The following is a 14,750-nucleotide window of genomic DNA, read 5'->3' as shown; positions in this document are numbered from 1 at the left end:
ACTCTATAAAACACCACGAAATCGCACATACTTACAGACCATGTCAATGTGGGGTTCAATTAAACGGTATTGTGGAGTGGAGTACGAAATTGATACCCACTTTCGGGACCAATTTTCAGGGGGTCTACCCCGCTACACCCCACAAACACCAATTATTTACTGACAATAGCGATGTGGTAAAAGTATTTGGATTAGAATTCAAATCTGATATCAAAATACCCCCAAAGAGTACAAATTTACTGACCTTGGCAATAAGTGGCTCAAATGTAAGGTATTTGAGATAAGAAAACAAATTTGATAACCAATTTTGGGACCAAGTATTTGGGGGACGCCTCATCCTATAAACTCCCCTTAATCCAATGGCAATATGGGGTTAAAACAAATCGTATTTGAGAGAAGAGAAGGAAGCTGATTTGTTTTTCAGGGCCTAGTGTCTGAGGGACCACCTCACCCACAAAAACGCCCCTAAATCAGACATCTGGCTAAAAAAAGTCTTTTAAGAATGGAGAACATCTAACATCCAAACTTAAATGACATTAAACCCATCGAGCATTTGTAGTCCAAAAAAATTTTGTTCCATATAAAGCAAAAGAAGGCGTAGCGGAGCGGGCCCGGTTCAATTGGCATAGAATAAAATTATTCCCTACAACTAAATTTATTTTGCATACATTTTTCGCAGAATCCATGGTGGTGGGTTCCCAGGACTTAACAAAACTGTTAAATACCGTGATATCTGCTGCGCTAAGCATTTGCATAAGAAAGACAACCTCAGGATGTGGCTACACTTATCTTGTCATTTGTAACACCTCGAAATAATGATCCGAGACCTTAAAAATATTGATTATCTTCACATTATAAGTTGATGCAGCCATATCTATCCGTCTGTCGTAATAGATATAATATCCCCCTGATATTTTGCACAGATATTTCATATCGAAAACTGTCATTGGTGATTGCAAAAGAGCCCTATTGAGTCAAATTTGAATATAGCTGCCATTTATAAACATTTTTGAGAAGTTTTAATTTTTACCCGATTGATGTGAAGTACGTTTATGGCATCATACATCCAAGCCAAATTGGCTCGTAGATACGTACAAATATAGTCTCTTGCGGGTCTTTTTAACTTTTCCGCCTCTATAAACTGTGACCGATTGGTTGAAATTTTGCAATAACCACAGATATGTTCACTAATATGTGTAAAAATGCAAATTTTGCCAATGAATATTCAATTAAGGCATAGGGGAAGACTTTTCACATGAGTGCTGTTCGATTTAAGTCTAAGTCCAATAATAAGCTAAATATATGTAACCACCATATAAACCGTTCTGTCATTTTAATGCCCTAAGTCTATATAAATCTATATGCAAATTTGACCTCTTGAGTTTTGCTAGATGCTGATTTCCATATCAAATGGATGACATATTCCGTTCAGTTTTTCAACTACTGGGTCGTATGTGTTCTCAATTTTGGTTTTTTATGCCCACCACTATGGGATGGGGGTGTACTAATTTCGTTATTCCGTTTGTAACTCATCCAACTATTGATCTGAGACTCAACAAAGTACATATATTTTTGATCGTCTTGACATTCTTATTCGATTTAGCCATGTCCTTCCGTCCGTCTGTCTACCGAAAGCATGTTTACTTTCGAAGGAGTAAAGCTAGGTGCTTGAAATTTTGCATAAGTTCTTATTATTAACGCAGGTCAATTGGGATTGCAAATGGGCCAAATCGGTCCAGGTTTTGGTATAGGTGCCATACGTACTATTTCGTATCTGGTGGTTTATTTTGACTTCCACCAACTCTCTATAGTTCACATCGTTTCATAACATGATATATCTCCCATATAAACCTATCTCGGATCTTGACTTCTTGAGCCGCTAGAGGGCGCAATTATTATTCGATTTGGCTGAAATTTTGCATGAAGTGTTTTGGTTGGATAAGCAATAACTGTGCCAAGTATGGTCGAAACCATAAACAACAGCGACAAGTATGGGTCAAATTGTTTTATAACCTAATATAAACCGATTTCCCGATTATACTTCTTGAGTCTCTAGACGGAGCAATTCTTATCCGATTTGGCTGAAATTTTGCACAACGACTTCTTGTATGACCTTTAACATAAGTGTTAAATATGGCCTGAATCGGTCTGTAACCTGATATAGCTCCCATATAAATGGATCTCCCAATTTTATTTTCATTATCAATTTTTATTCATTATCCTTTATAAGGATACTAGCCGAACCGGGCCCGCTCCGCTGCGCCTTCTTTAACTCTCCAATATCTTTTTAGGGTGGAGACACTTCCCCTTGAATGCGGATATCGAATTCGTACCAATGTAGCCTATAATAGCCGAGTCCGAACGGCGTCCCGCAGTGCGACGCATCTTTGGGGAAAATTTTTTAAATGACCATTGTATCTCTCAAATGTCGCCAACATTAAGGGGTATAAACACCGCATTGTCCGATGTTCTCGCCAGGATTCGAACGCGTTCATTGTAATAGGCTACAATGGCACGAATTCGATATTCGCATTCAGGGCGTAATCTACTTCCTAATACCTTTCATTTGAGTCCCATATAGCCATGGTGGGCTAATATGCCCATGTAAGTCCCATATAGCCATTGTCGGCTAATATGCCCATTTGGGGGTGGGCGACCTCCAATTACTTGGACCTAATGTTTTATGCCATATTTGTAATCTACTGCTTAATACTTTTTATTTGAGTCCCATATTAAAATGAACTTCGAATATATCTGTTGAGAGGAGTTTTGGGGTTGGAGGGCCCGCTGGGTACTTGGACCCAAATTTTAACACCATATTTGTATACCATATATCTGGTGTCCAATACCTTTCATTTGACACCCTTATTGTGCCCATCGGACCACTTTCGGACTTGGGTTGCGTTTTTTGGCATAAGGGGGAGGGTCCGCCTCCACCCGATCTCTAAGAATTATATAGCCTATGTTTCCTTCCAGACAAACGTACACAATCAATAAAAATTTTAAGAAAATCGGTTCAGCCAAGTATCATATAGTCATAATGGGTCTAATGGCGTTTTTGAGGGCTGGCGTGACCCCCTATACTTCGATCTGGTTTTGCATGCCTGATTCGAAATCTTCTTCCGAATACCTTTCATTTGAGCCCCATATTGAAATGAACGTCCAGTATGTCTGTTTGGGGGAGTTTTGGGGTTGGGGCGGTGTGAGGGGTATTTAAACTCAAATTTTAATACCATATTCGTGTTCTGCTCTCCAATACCTTTCATTTGATAGCTATATTGTCCCGATCGGTCCACTTTTGATTTTGGGTTGCGTTTTTTGGCATTAGGGGAAGCGTCCGTCCCCCCTCCGATACCGAAAAATTATATAGCCTATGTTTCCTTCCAGACCTACACAATATGCGAAAATTTCGAGAAAATCGGTTCTGCCGAAAACCATATACCCGTGTTTGACTAATGTACCCATTTTGGGCGTTTTTGTGGGAGTGAGGTGACCCTCTATACTTCGACGTGAATTTGTATACCAGATTCGTTATCTGCTCCCGCGTACTTTTCATTTGATACCCATATTGTCGTTATCGGTCCACTTTTGATTTTAGGTGGTTTTTTGGGGTAACGGTGGAGGGTCCGCCCCGTTCCGTTATCAATAAATTATAAAGCCTATTCTTACTTCCTGACCATATTCGTAATCTACTCCCGAATACCTTTCATTTGAGTCCCATATTGTCATGATCGTCAAATAAACCTATTTTAAGGGGTTTTGGGGCTAGGGCGGCCCCCCAGGTACTTGGACCCAATTTTTATTATGAAATTCGTTCTTTACTTGAATACCTTTCATTTGAATCTCATATTGTCACGATCGTTTCACTTTTATTTTTGGGTAGTAGTTTTGGGGCAAAGGGGAGGGTCCGCCCCCCTCCCGATATCAAAAAATTATATAGCCTATGTTTCCTTCCAGACCAACCTACACAATTTGCGAAAATTTCAAGGTAATCGGTTCAGCCGTTTTTGAGTCTATACGGAACAAACAAACACAAATTAAATTTTATATATAAGATAAGGTATATAAGATCCGGCCCGGCCCGAACATAGCACTCTCTTACTTGTTTTTTTTTTTATCAAAAGATCGGCTCTGCCCGACTTAACTCAGCAATTACTTATTTATAGTAATTTCCCTCAATATGTTTTCATCCTTTTAGTTGCATAGCGAGAAGCCTTTACCCGTTATGGTTTGGATTCATGGAGGTGCCTTTCAGTTTGGTGAAGCTTCGCGAGATATATATGCTCCAGACTATTTCATGCAACGTTATGTTATTTTGGTCACAATTGCCTATCGTTTGGGTGTTTTTGGTAAGTTTTTACTACCCACTACCTAAGTAGCCCATGATTAATAAAAAATTTCTTTATCTTTTAGGTTTTCTTAGTCTCAACGATCCCGATTTACAGATACCCGGTAATGCCGGCATTAAAGATCAAATCATGGCTTTGAAATGGGTCAAGGAGAATATTCAAAATTTCAATGGTGACCCCAATAATATCACCCTATTCGGTGAGAGCGCTGGTGGTGGATCCATCCATTTGTTGATGTCAAGCCCACGCGCCAAAGGTCTATTCGCCAAAGCCATTTTACAATCAGGTACCGCCTATTGTTCCTGGATGTTCGAGCCCCATAGAGATTGGCCCTATCGGCTGGCCTGCCATTTGGGCTACAAGGGAAACAACAACGACAAGGAGATCTATCGCTTTTTGTACAAGCAATCGTCTCGCCGCCTCACTGCCCAAGATTTTTCAATGATAACCAAACAGGAAATAATGGACCACCTGCTATACTCTTTTGGCCCGGTTATAGAGCCCTACGATTCTGAAGACTGTGTGATAAATAGGCCTTTTAAGGAACTTTTGCCCTCAGCCTGGAGTAATGATATACCAGTAATTATTGGTGGCAATTCATTTGAGGGCCTATTCTATTTTGCTGAACTGCTAAAGCGTCCCTACAAAATCAATGATCTCACCGATTGCACCAGTCTATTGCCCAGTGATGTGCAGCGAGTTCACAGCGAAGCTGAGCTCAAAGAAATGGCCAAGAAACTTCGAGCCACCTATTTTGGCGATAAGCAGCCCGGCATCAAAACAACTTTTTACGAGTATATGCATCTCATGACGGAAAGATCTTTTTGGCATGGCATTCACAGGGCTGTCAAAGCCCGTCAAGCATATGCCCCCCACACACCCACCTACTGCTATCGCTTTGATTTTGACTCGCCGTTTTTCAATCACTATCGCAATATAAAATGCGGCACAGGCGTCGAGGGGGTGTGTCATGCTGATGATGTTTCCTATCTTTTCTACAACATCAATGCCGAGAAATTGCCCACCATATCGAGGGAGTACAGATGCATTCAGCGCATGGTGGGCATGTGGTACGCGTTTGCCCTTAACTCCAATCCGAATTGCAGGGAAATCGCCATGGCCAAGTGGGAACCAGTTACGGATGAGAAAGACTCAACAAGTCCCATGAAATGCTTAAACATCAACGACAAGGTCGAATTCATTGATCTGCCCATGCATCGAAAACTGCAGCTATGGGACAGTTTCTACACCAAAGAAGCCTTGGTTTAGGCTCAACTTGAAATTGTTACAACAAATCTTGCCAAACTGTGTGATAGCATGTTATAAAAATACAATAAGTTTTTTTCCTTTGTTGATTTTTTGTCTGAATTTGGTAGCTAGGAATTGTTTCTTTATTTACTTTTTTAACTTTGTTAAGGGAATTTAATGTAGATAATTATAGTGTGATTATGCCAAATATTTTATTAATAAATACCAAATATTTTTTTTCATATAAAACTGTTGATCATTTCGAGAAATTTCCGTACAACTCATATATTTATAAATCTGCACATTTAATTTTTAAGATAGACAGGTTAAGTTCGACGATGGACTATATCGGACTACATCTTGTCTAGTCCCTCATAAAATCCGAACTCCCAATATGTTTTTATACCCACACCAATAGTATGGGGGGGGGGGGGGGTAATAACTTACATTCTTCGACGATCCTGGCCACTGTGCCGTGATAATCGTCCGTTAATATTTACATTAATCCGCAACAATTTACACACACGTTCACACAGTCATCTCCAGCCGACATGCTAGACCCATTTATTTACATAAATACGCATGGTCAAGCACACAACCATTCATACATACATTTATTTATGCCGGCCAGTATGCTAGACACATTTGTTTACATGAATACGCATGGCCCGGCCACACAGCCATTCATACTTGTATGGGTTTCAGTACAAGTAATGAAAACACACACCACCAATATGAAAGGCATACGGTCGAGCATAGAAATGGGCATTTTGCTTATTTGCACAGATGCTTGCATTGATTATCGTTATTCGACGTCCATTTTAACAAGACAAGTGGTATATAATTCTCACTTGGTTGATGTAGCAAATGCTACTTAATGTCACATCTTTCTTAGGCTGGTAATGAGTCATTGAGCAAATATAATAGTAAGGCGTATGGCATAGTCCGCAGTCAGAAAGTCTCGAAGCCCTAAGGATTTCATCACCAATAAAACGCGATCCATTCGCATCCTAACGCTGCACATTTGCGCGGTTGAAGTTATTTCGCTGCAAAAGTCTTGTCTTTTGAATCGAATAAGTTATTTGAATTATTTAAAGGGCATATGATCGATATCTTCAGCCAATTAAATGACCGTTTAACAAGTAAAAAGGCGTTAAGTTCGGCCGGGCCGAACTTTAGATACCTACCACCTCGGATGTATGTGTAAACCACCTTTTGTCAAAATCCGGTGAAAAATGCACACCTTATGCCCCATAGCAGCTATATCGAAAAATGTTCTGATTTGGAGCAAATTCGACACGGATATTGATATTTCTAAAAAGTATAAGTCAGGGTTAAATTTTGTAGAAAAAAATATATGTCTTTTTGGTAGCCATATCCAAACGGATGTCGAAAAGCTTAGCTTAAGTCACTGTGTCAAATTTGAGCGAAATCGGATTTTATATGTGCCTTTTATGGGGCCAAAATTTTAAATAGAAAGATCGGTCTATAAGGCAGCTATATCCAAATATGGACCGATTTGGACCAAGTTTCAGAAAAATGTCGAAGAGACTAACATAACTCCCGGTCCCAAATTTCGGCGCAATCGGACATTAAATCCGTCTTTTATGGGCCCAAAACCTTACACCGAGAGATCGGTCTATATGGCAGTTATATCTAAATCTAGACCGATCTGAGCCAAATAGAAGGAAATTTTTGGACATCGAGCAATAAATGCGCCTTTTATGGCCCCAAAATCTAAATCCCAGAAATCGGTCAATATGGCAGCTATATCCAAATCTGGACCAATCTGTGTGACATTGCAGAAGTATGTCAAGGGGCTTAACTTAACTCACTGTCCCAAATTTCGGCGACATCGGACAATAAATGCACCTTTTATGGCTCCAAAATCGGTCTATATGGCAGCATTATCCAAATCTAGACCGATTAGGGCCAAATTGAAGAAAGATGTCGAAGGGCCTATGACAACTCACTGTCCTAAATTTTAGCAAAATCGGATAAAAAATGAGTCTTCTACGGGCCTTAGACCCTAAATCGGAGGATCGGTCTATATGGCAGCTATATCAAAATCTGGACCGATCCGGGCAAAATTGACAAAGGATTTCGAAGGGCCTAACACAACTCACTGTCCCAAATTTCAGCAAAATCGTATTATAAATGTGGCTTTTATGGGCTTAAGACCCTAAATCGGCGGATTGGTCTATATGGGGGCTATATTAAAATATAGTCCGATATAGCCCATCTTCGAACTTAAGCTGCTTATGCTTATGGACAAAAAAAAAAGAATCTGTGCAAAGTTTCAGCTCAATATCTCTATTTTTAAAGCCTGTAGCGAGATTTCAACAGTCAAACGGACGGACATGGCTAGATCGTCTTAGATTTTTACGCTGATCAAGAATTTATATACTTTATAGGGTCGGAAATGGATATTTCGATGTGTTACAAACGGAATGACAAAATGAATATACCCCCATCCTTCGGTGGTGGGTATAAAAATGGTGCTACGCCGTTTTGGTGCTTATTTATGCCTCATCAAAGTCAACATTTGCGGAAAAATGGCAACTAGATGAAGAGAAAAAAATTGTATACCCTCATTTCGTCATTCCGTATGTAACACCTCGAAATATGCGTCTGAGACCCCATAAAGTGTATATATTCTTGATCTTCGTGTCAAAGCTTCAAATTTTATCCGAATTCGCTGAAATTTAAAACAATGGGTTATTTAAAGCCTTCCGACATCTGACCTAAATATGGTTCAGATCTGACTTTATTTAGATATAGCTACCATATAGACCGATCTCCCGATAAAGGGTCTGAAGGCCAAAAAAGCTTTAACTTTTATCCGATTTCGCTGAAATATCGAATAGTGCGCAGTTTTAAGCCTCCCAACTTTCGAAATAAATATGGTTGAGATCGGACTTTATTTAGATATAGCTGCCATAAAAACCGATCTGCCGATAAGGGGACTGAAACCCATTAAAGCTTTATCTATTACCCGATTACGCTGAAATTTTAAACAGTGAGTTTTTCTGAGCCTCACGATATCCGACCTTAATATGGTTCAGATCGGTTTATTATTGGATATATCTGTCAAAGGGACCAATATTTTGTTCTACAAAATTGAGTAGTGACATATGTATTAATTTTCGTACCGAATTTGGGTGCATTAGTTATCCAATTTTCACCGGATTGTGACTAAAGAGGATTTACATATATACCCGAGTGGTGGGTATCCAAATTTCGGTCCTATCAGGCACATTTTTTATCCGATTTCGCCGAAATTTGGAACAGTGAGTTGTGTTAGGCTTTCGACATCCTTCTTTAATTTGGCCCAGATCGGTTCCGATTTGGATATAATGGTCATATAAACCGATGTCTCGATTTAGAGTCTTGGACCCATAAAAGGCAAATCGGATTATAAATTTCGCTAAATGACGCAGCGACAGCGACCATCAAAAAATTTGTCAGCTGTAATTTTCCTCTCCTAATTATGGCAACATTTCTGAGGTACTATTCCATGTAAAACTTCTCTCCAAAAGAGGTGGCGCACTGCGGCACGCCGTTCGGACTCGGCTATAAAAAGGTGGCCCCTTATCATTGAGCTTAAAATTTAATGGGAGTGCACTCATTGATATGTGAGATGTTTGCCCCTGTCCCTTAGTGGAATGTTCATGAGCAAAATTTGCATTTGCATGACACAACAACTTATGTTAGGCTTTTCGATATCAGTGTCGTTTATTTTTAAGATAGGTCAATATTTGAATATGTTTACCACAAAGGTCAATATTTTGTTCTGCAAAATTGAACAATGAATTGTACTTATTAGACCACTCAATATCCGTGTCGAATATGGTCCAAATCGGATCATATTTCGATATAGCTGCTATGGGGGCATAAATAATGCATTTTTCACTGGATTATGACGGAAGGTGGTTTACATATACACCCGAGATGGTGGGTATCCAAAGTTCGGATCGGCCCAACTTAACGCCTTTTTACTTGTTTTCTACATTTCCTACTCTTTATCGGCAGTAGAATGCGTCTGTAGTTTCTTACTGAATCTTTTTCGACATTTGCCTACATAGATATGCTTACAGTAATGCTTTTACAGTTTTCCATTTTTTCTATAATATAAAAGATTTCTTGTTTATGTTGATACCTCAACTTTAAACTGCATAATCTATTGCGATAGGCAATAGATTATGCAGTTTAATCTGAAATCAGATTTAATGATTTCAATTAAATTCGAGTTAGGTTCTTTTGCCATTATGGCTTTGCTATCATTCTCAAATGCACACAATCAAACATAAGTCGACACACATGCATTCAATGCAACAATGTCTTTAACTTCAAATTCAATTTTGATAGTCTTTTTATTGTTGCTGATAGTGCTAGTAAATCGGATCAACTTCTTTATTTTCCAATGTTGATTTAAAAAAAAAAAAAGTTATGAAATATCAAACACATTTTTGAGTTGTAATCGAAATAATATGGGAAAATTACATGAAATCTTAACCAAATTTTTCGATGGCCATTAGTCTTAAAGATTAACTCAATTCAAGCGGTACGCTGTCAAAAGCAAGTGTGTCCTCACATTAACTAGTGAACCATCACAATGGAAATCTCAATTGGATTCAAGAATTTGGTGAAACTAGCATTGAGGTAAGAAGAGAATACGGTGAATAAGAGAATAAGGTGATATAAGATTTGTCCATGAACGTTCAATTATGGGCCAGAAGCAAAAATTCCACAAATCTCTAGGTGCTGTCCGATTCAAGTTTGCGACACCTCTTTGGGAAGAAGTTCTTACACGGCTTCTAGCCATTGCCATAGCAACTCTCAAATCTCCCCAGCTGAAAATTTTTTCTGATGTTCTCACCAGGGCTCGAACCCAGGCATACAGCAGCATAGGCGGTTCTGCTAAACTATGCATTACGCTGGCCTCCAATTTGATTTATTAAATAGAAAATGGATTAGTACAATTTCTAATAAAATAAAATTGAAGGACACCTTAGCGCAGAAGTAAGCATGTCTGCCTATGACCCAGAACACCTCGTTTTGCATGTTAAAATTCAAATATGTACCTAAAATTTTTATTTTCTTTTCAGGCTTATTTCTTTTAGATTGGAGCAATTCCGTCTATCTACACAAGAATATGAAGTCATTCGAACCAACTATGGCCAGGTTAGAGGAGTTAAACGTATCAATGCGTGCTTGAGGGATAGCCACTATTATGCTTTTGAAGGTATACCCTACGCCAAGCCTCCTTTGGGGGAACTCAGATTTCGTGCACCCCAGCCCATTGAACCGTGGCAAGAAGTGCTCGATTGCACTTGGCTGAGACCAAAACCAATGCAAGTCCACTGGATAACAAATCTTAGAGAAGGATCCGAGGATTGTTTATATATAAATATTTACACTCGAGAGGTAATTATTTTATAAATGTTTTCTTTTAACACTATAAAGTGGAAAATGTGAGTTGCAAATAATTGGAGATTTTCAAAATCATTTACCATTGAATGGGGGTATACTGATTTTGTCATCCCGTCTGTAACACATCGAAATATTGATCTGAGACCCAAGGAAGTATTAATATTAGGGTGATGACTTTTTGACTTTTTATACCCTCCGCCATAGGATTGGGGTATACTAATTTCGTCATTATGTATGTAACACCTCGAAATATGCGTCTGAGATCCCACAAAGTATATATATTCTGGATCGTCATGTCATTTTAGGTCGATCTAGCCATGATCCCGTCCGTCTATCCGTTGGTCTGTCGAAAGCACACTAACTTTCGAAGGAGTAAAGCTAGGCGCTTGAAATTTTGTTAGCTTCGAGCCCCTACAAGGCGCAATTCTTAACCGAATGGACTGAAATATTACACAATGACTTCTGACTAAAACTAGATATAGCTCCAATACCATAACAGTTCTTATGCATAATTCTTTGTTTGCCTAATAAGAGATACCGCACAAAGAACGCGACAAATGCTACCCATGGTGGAGGATATATAAGATTCGTCCGGACCGAACTAAGCACGCTCGTACATGTTTAACATAGCCCCTCCGATTACATTCAATTTAAGGAGGAAAAGGAAAGAGTATTTTTTATTGATGTGTATTTTTACGTTGGCTACCTGTTGGCGGTGATTTTGTAACAGAAACCACATAATTGAGGGGTCATATATTAGGAATTTTTGAAAAATTTGCAATGTACACAGCGTAACTCAGTTAAAGAAGATACGCCCATTTATAAATACCTATTAGTAAAATATTGGAAAACACGTAGTATAAATGGGTGTTCATTGGTCGATTTGTGTCACTCAACAAGTTCAGACAAAGCTGAATAATGGCAAGGCATTTTCCATTCTAGTTATTGAATACAATACAACATGTCATTTAAGAAGAATTCCTTTAACACGGAGAATAACAAGGAAACCTGGACAAAGAACTTAGCCCAGTTTCAAGCACCATCAAGAACATGCCATGTGGTGATTGTTGATGAGCCACTAGGTGAACGGACTCACATGCCCCTGAATATCCACATTTTTGGACGCTTCAAATTTCTTAAGTCTAATACCAAAGAGCGGAGAGGGAGGATCGATCTAATTGCTATAGAGTTTATGTCCCTATAGAGCTAAACATTGAACAGCCCGCATATATCTGATCAAGCCATTTGTGCAAAACTAACGAAACTTCTAAAAGCCGACGAGCGCTACACAAAAAACTTTAATTTGTTGAAGGAATTGTTTGACATAATCAAGGTAAAATGGCGACTGAATGTGCAGAGAAAATGAGAACATCTACAAACTACAAATTAAGAGCAAAGGTCGCGATGGCTATTCCAGCAACAAACTTGCTGATGCCATTACCATCCACCTATCCAAGACTGTTTCCACATTTACCAACTCAGCGATACTTGATTCTTCCGAGAGTAGCACGGACTCATTCTACAACAATACAAATAGTCCTTAGTGGGCATTGAAATCCCAACCCCATCTCAGTCAGGAATCCACAAGGCTATATGCAAGGAAGCTGCTTGGGTGAAGCAGTATTTGGTAAGCACGCTTTATATGGAGACGTTGAGCATGCACTTTGACGACAAACACCTTCAGAGCATTGAATATCAGACCGAGGTCCTCAAGAACAAATCCAAAAATATTAAGTCAACTGCGCTCAAATTAAAAAATGGGAAAAATCAAACAATCAAAAATGGACGACAGAATGTGTTAGATGCGTTTAAACTGTGTGGATCAACTGCGATGATTGTTGCCGATACAACAAGCGTGAATACCGGCCAATGAACAGACTTTTAGTTCGACTGCAGCAAATGTTCGATAAGAAAGGTCACCTCACCCCCAAGTTCATCAGTTGCCAGCACCATATGCTGGATCGCGTTTATTACGTTGTCATGCACGATGAGGTCTATGGATCGACTAGATCACCAAACATCGAGTACTTCTTTGTGCAGGAACTGATAAGCAATTATGATGAATTGAAAGCAGCCTTCAGAAATGGTCAAACTTAGATTAAGAAAACAGATGGCTGGAGATACGACATAAATTTTCTAGTCCACCTCACTCGTGTCTTCCGTCACTTCATTGAGAAGAGGAATTCCGTTTTGTAAAGTTTAACCAGATCCCAAATATCTGCATTGCATGCTGGAACTCTCGTGCCATTCTAGGTATTCTTGCATTTATTCTGCTGCCTGAAACCCGGAACAGGTTGCCTAAAATCTGTTTTTTTTTTTCATTTCTTACTCATGGTCTAATGATTGGTTTAGTAATCAATTGTTTCGCGCTGAAGACTTTGAAGAACTATCAGTAGCTCTGAATGGCTACCCAAAAGCTCTCAAATGCTTGAAGACATACTGGAATAAAAGATGAACCTCCAATCAACATTGGATGGAGCAACCAGTGCTGTGATCGTGCGATCAAAGTAATGCAATACTTATAAAACTCCTGCTGCAACAATACAGCCTCCCACTAAAATTCATCCTGCCCAATGACAACGTGAATATTTAACTTCCTTGAGATATGAGGTTGTAAAAAAGTCATCACCCTAAAGCACTCTGACTAACGCTAAAGGAATAAAACTAGGCGCTTGAAATTCTGTAAAAGTACTTCCTATTAGTGCAGGTCGGTTGGAATTGTTATTGTGCCATATCGGCCCACGTTTTGGTATAGCTGCAATATTAACCGATCTTAGATCCTGACTTCTTCAGCTTCTGGAGGGCGTAGCTATAATCCGGTGTGCACATTAATATTTCCTATGACCTATGGCTTGAATCGATCTAAAACCTGATATAGCTCCCATATAAACCGATCAACCGATCTACCGAAGGGACATCCTATTTAATTTGACTGAAATTAACCCCATTGCCTTTTCCCATGACCAATTATCTGAATCGGTCCATAACCTGATATGACTCCCATATAAACCGATCTCCCGATTTTATTTGAGCTTCTTTAGGGCGCAATTCTTATTCAATTTGGTTGGAATTTTGCACAATAGCATCTACTATGGCCTCCAACATCCAAACAAAGTACTGTCCGAATCGGTTCATAACCGGATAGCGCTCCAAATAGCATAGCAATTCTCATCCATTATCCTTTGTTTGCCTATAAAGCTATACCGTGCCATGAATATGACTAATGCGATCCCTGGTGAAGGGTATATAAGATTCGGCCCTGTCGAACTTAGCACGCTTTTACTTGTTAAAAATTACTTTAATAAATGTTGCTCGCGGCTCCAACTTAAATGGTGCATTCGCAATGTCCAATTTTCAACACCTTTATTGAGTATTTCCAACTGTTTTCAGGAATTACGCCATTTGGCTATTCTTTACTCTAGAAGCGACAGTTGTGCTGGTTAACGTATTCGATAGCCAAAGATAAGATTCAAGAATTTTTTAATAAAACAGTGAAATTTGTAGCAGAGCAAGAATTTTGGTAATAAATATTAACGATATGCTGCAGTCCTTGCTCCTTTGTGAGTTTTTTCATGATGAAATGGCAGAGTAAATTGAAGACTTTTCACTTTCATAGAGGACGTTTTACCGCAATAATCACCCAGTTATGCGACTACGAAAAACTTTACCCATAAGAAATAAGCCTTATATTCGACTTGCACGAAATTTTGCTTCTAGAAA

The 14,750-nt window shown here is 39.1% G+C and overlaps 1 protein-coding gene across 1 annotated transcript in view; it reads left to right on the top strand.

Moving 5' to 3' along the window:
- LOC106092095 (uncharacterized) overlaps positions 1-14,750 on the top strand; it is a 32,342-nt gene that overhangs the window by 16,122 nt on the left and 1,470 nt on the right. Inside the window, exons 3-7 of the mRNA XM_059361801.1 lie at positions 4,199-4,349; positions 4,414-5,612; positions 6,134-6,433; positions 6,493-6,530; positions 10,721-11,024. Coding sequence (XP_059217784.1) covers positions 4,199-4,349; positions 4,414-5,612; positions 6,134-6,433; positions 6,493-6,530; positions 10,721-11,024 — 1,992 coding nt within the window. The remainder of the gene's footprint in view (positions 1-4,198; positions 4,350-4,413; positions 5,613-6,133; positions 6,434-6,492; positions 6,531-10,720; positions 11,025-14,750) is intronic.

This window comes from Stomoxys calcitrans, chromosome 2 (genome assembly GCF_963082655.1).
Source record: "Stomoxys calcitrans chromosome 2, idStoCalc2.1, whole genome shotgun sequence".
Classification (NCBI taxonomy): domain Eukaryota; kingdom Metazoa; phylum Arthropoda; class Insecta; order Diptera; family Muscidae; genus Stomoxys; species Stomoxys calcitrans.
The sequence above is the reverse complement of the archived record's forward strand: the minus strand, read 5'-3'. Positions and strand labels throughout refer to the sequence as shown.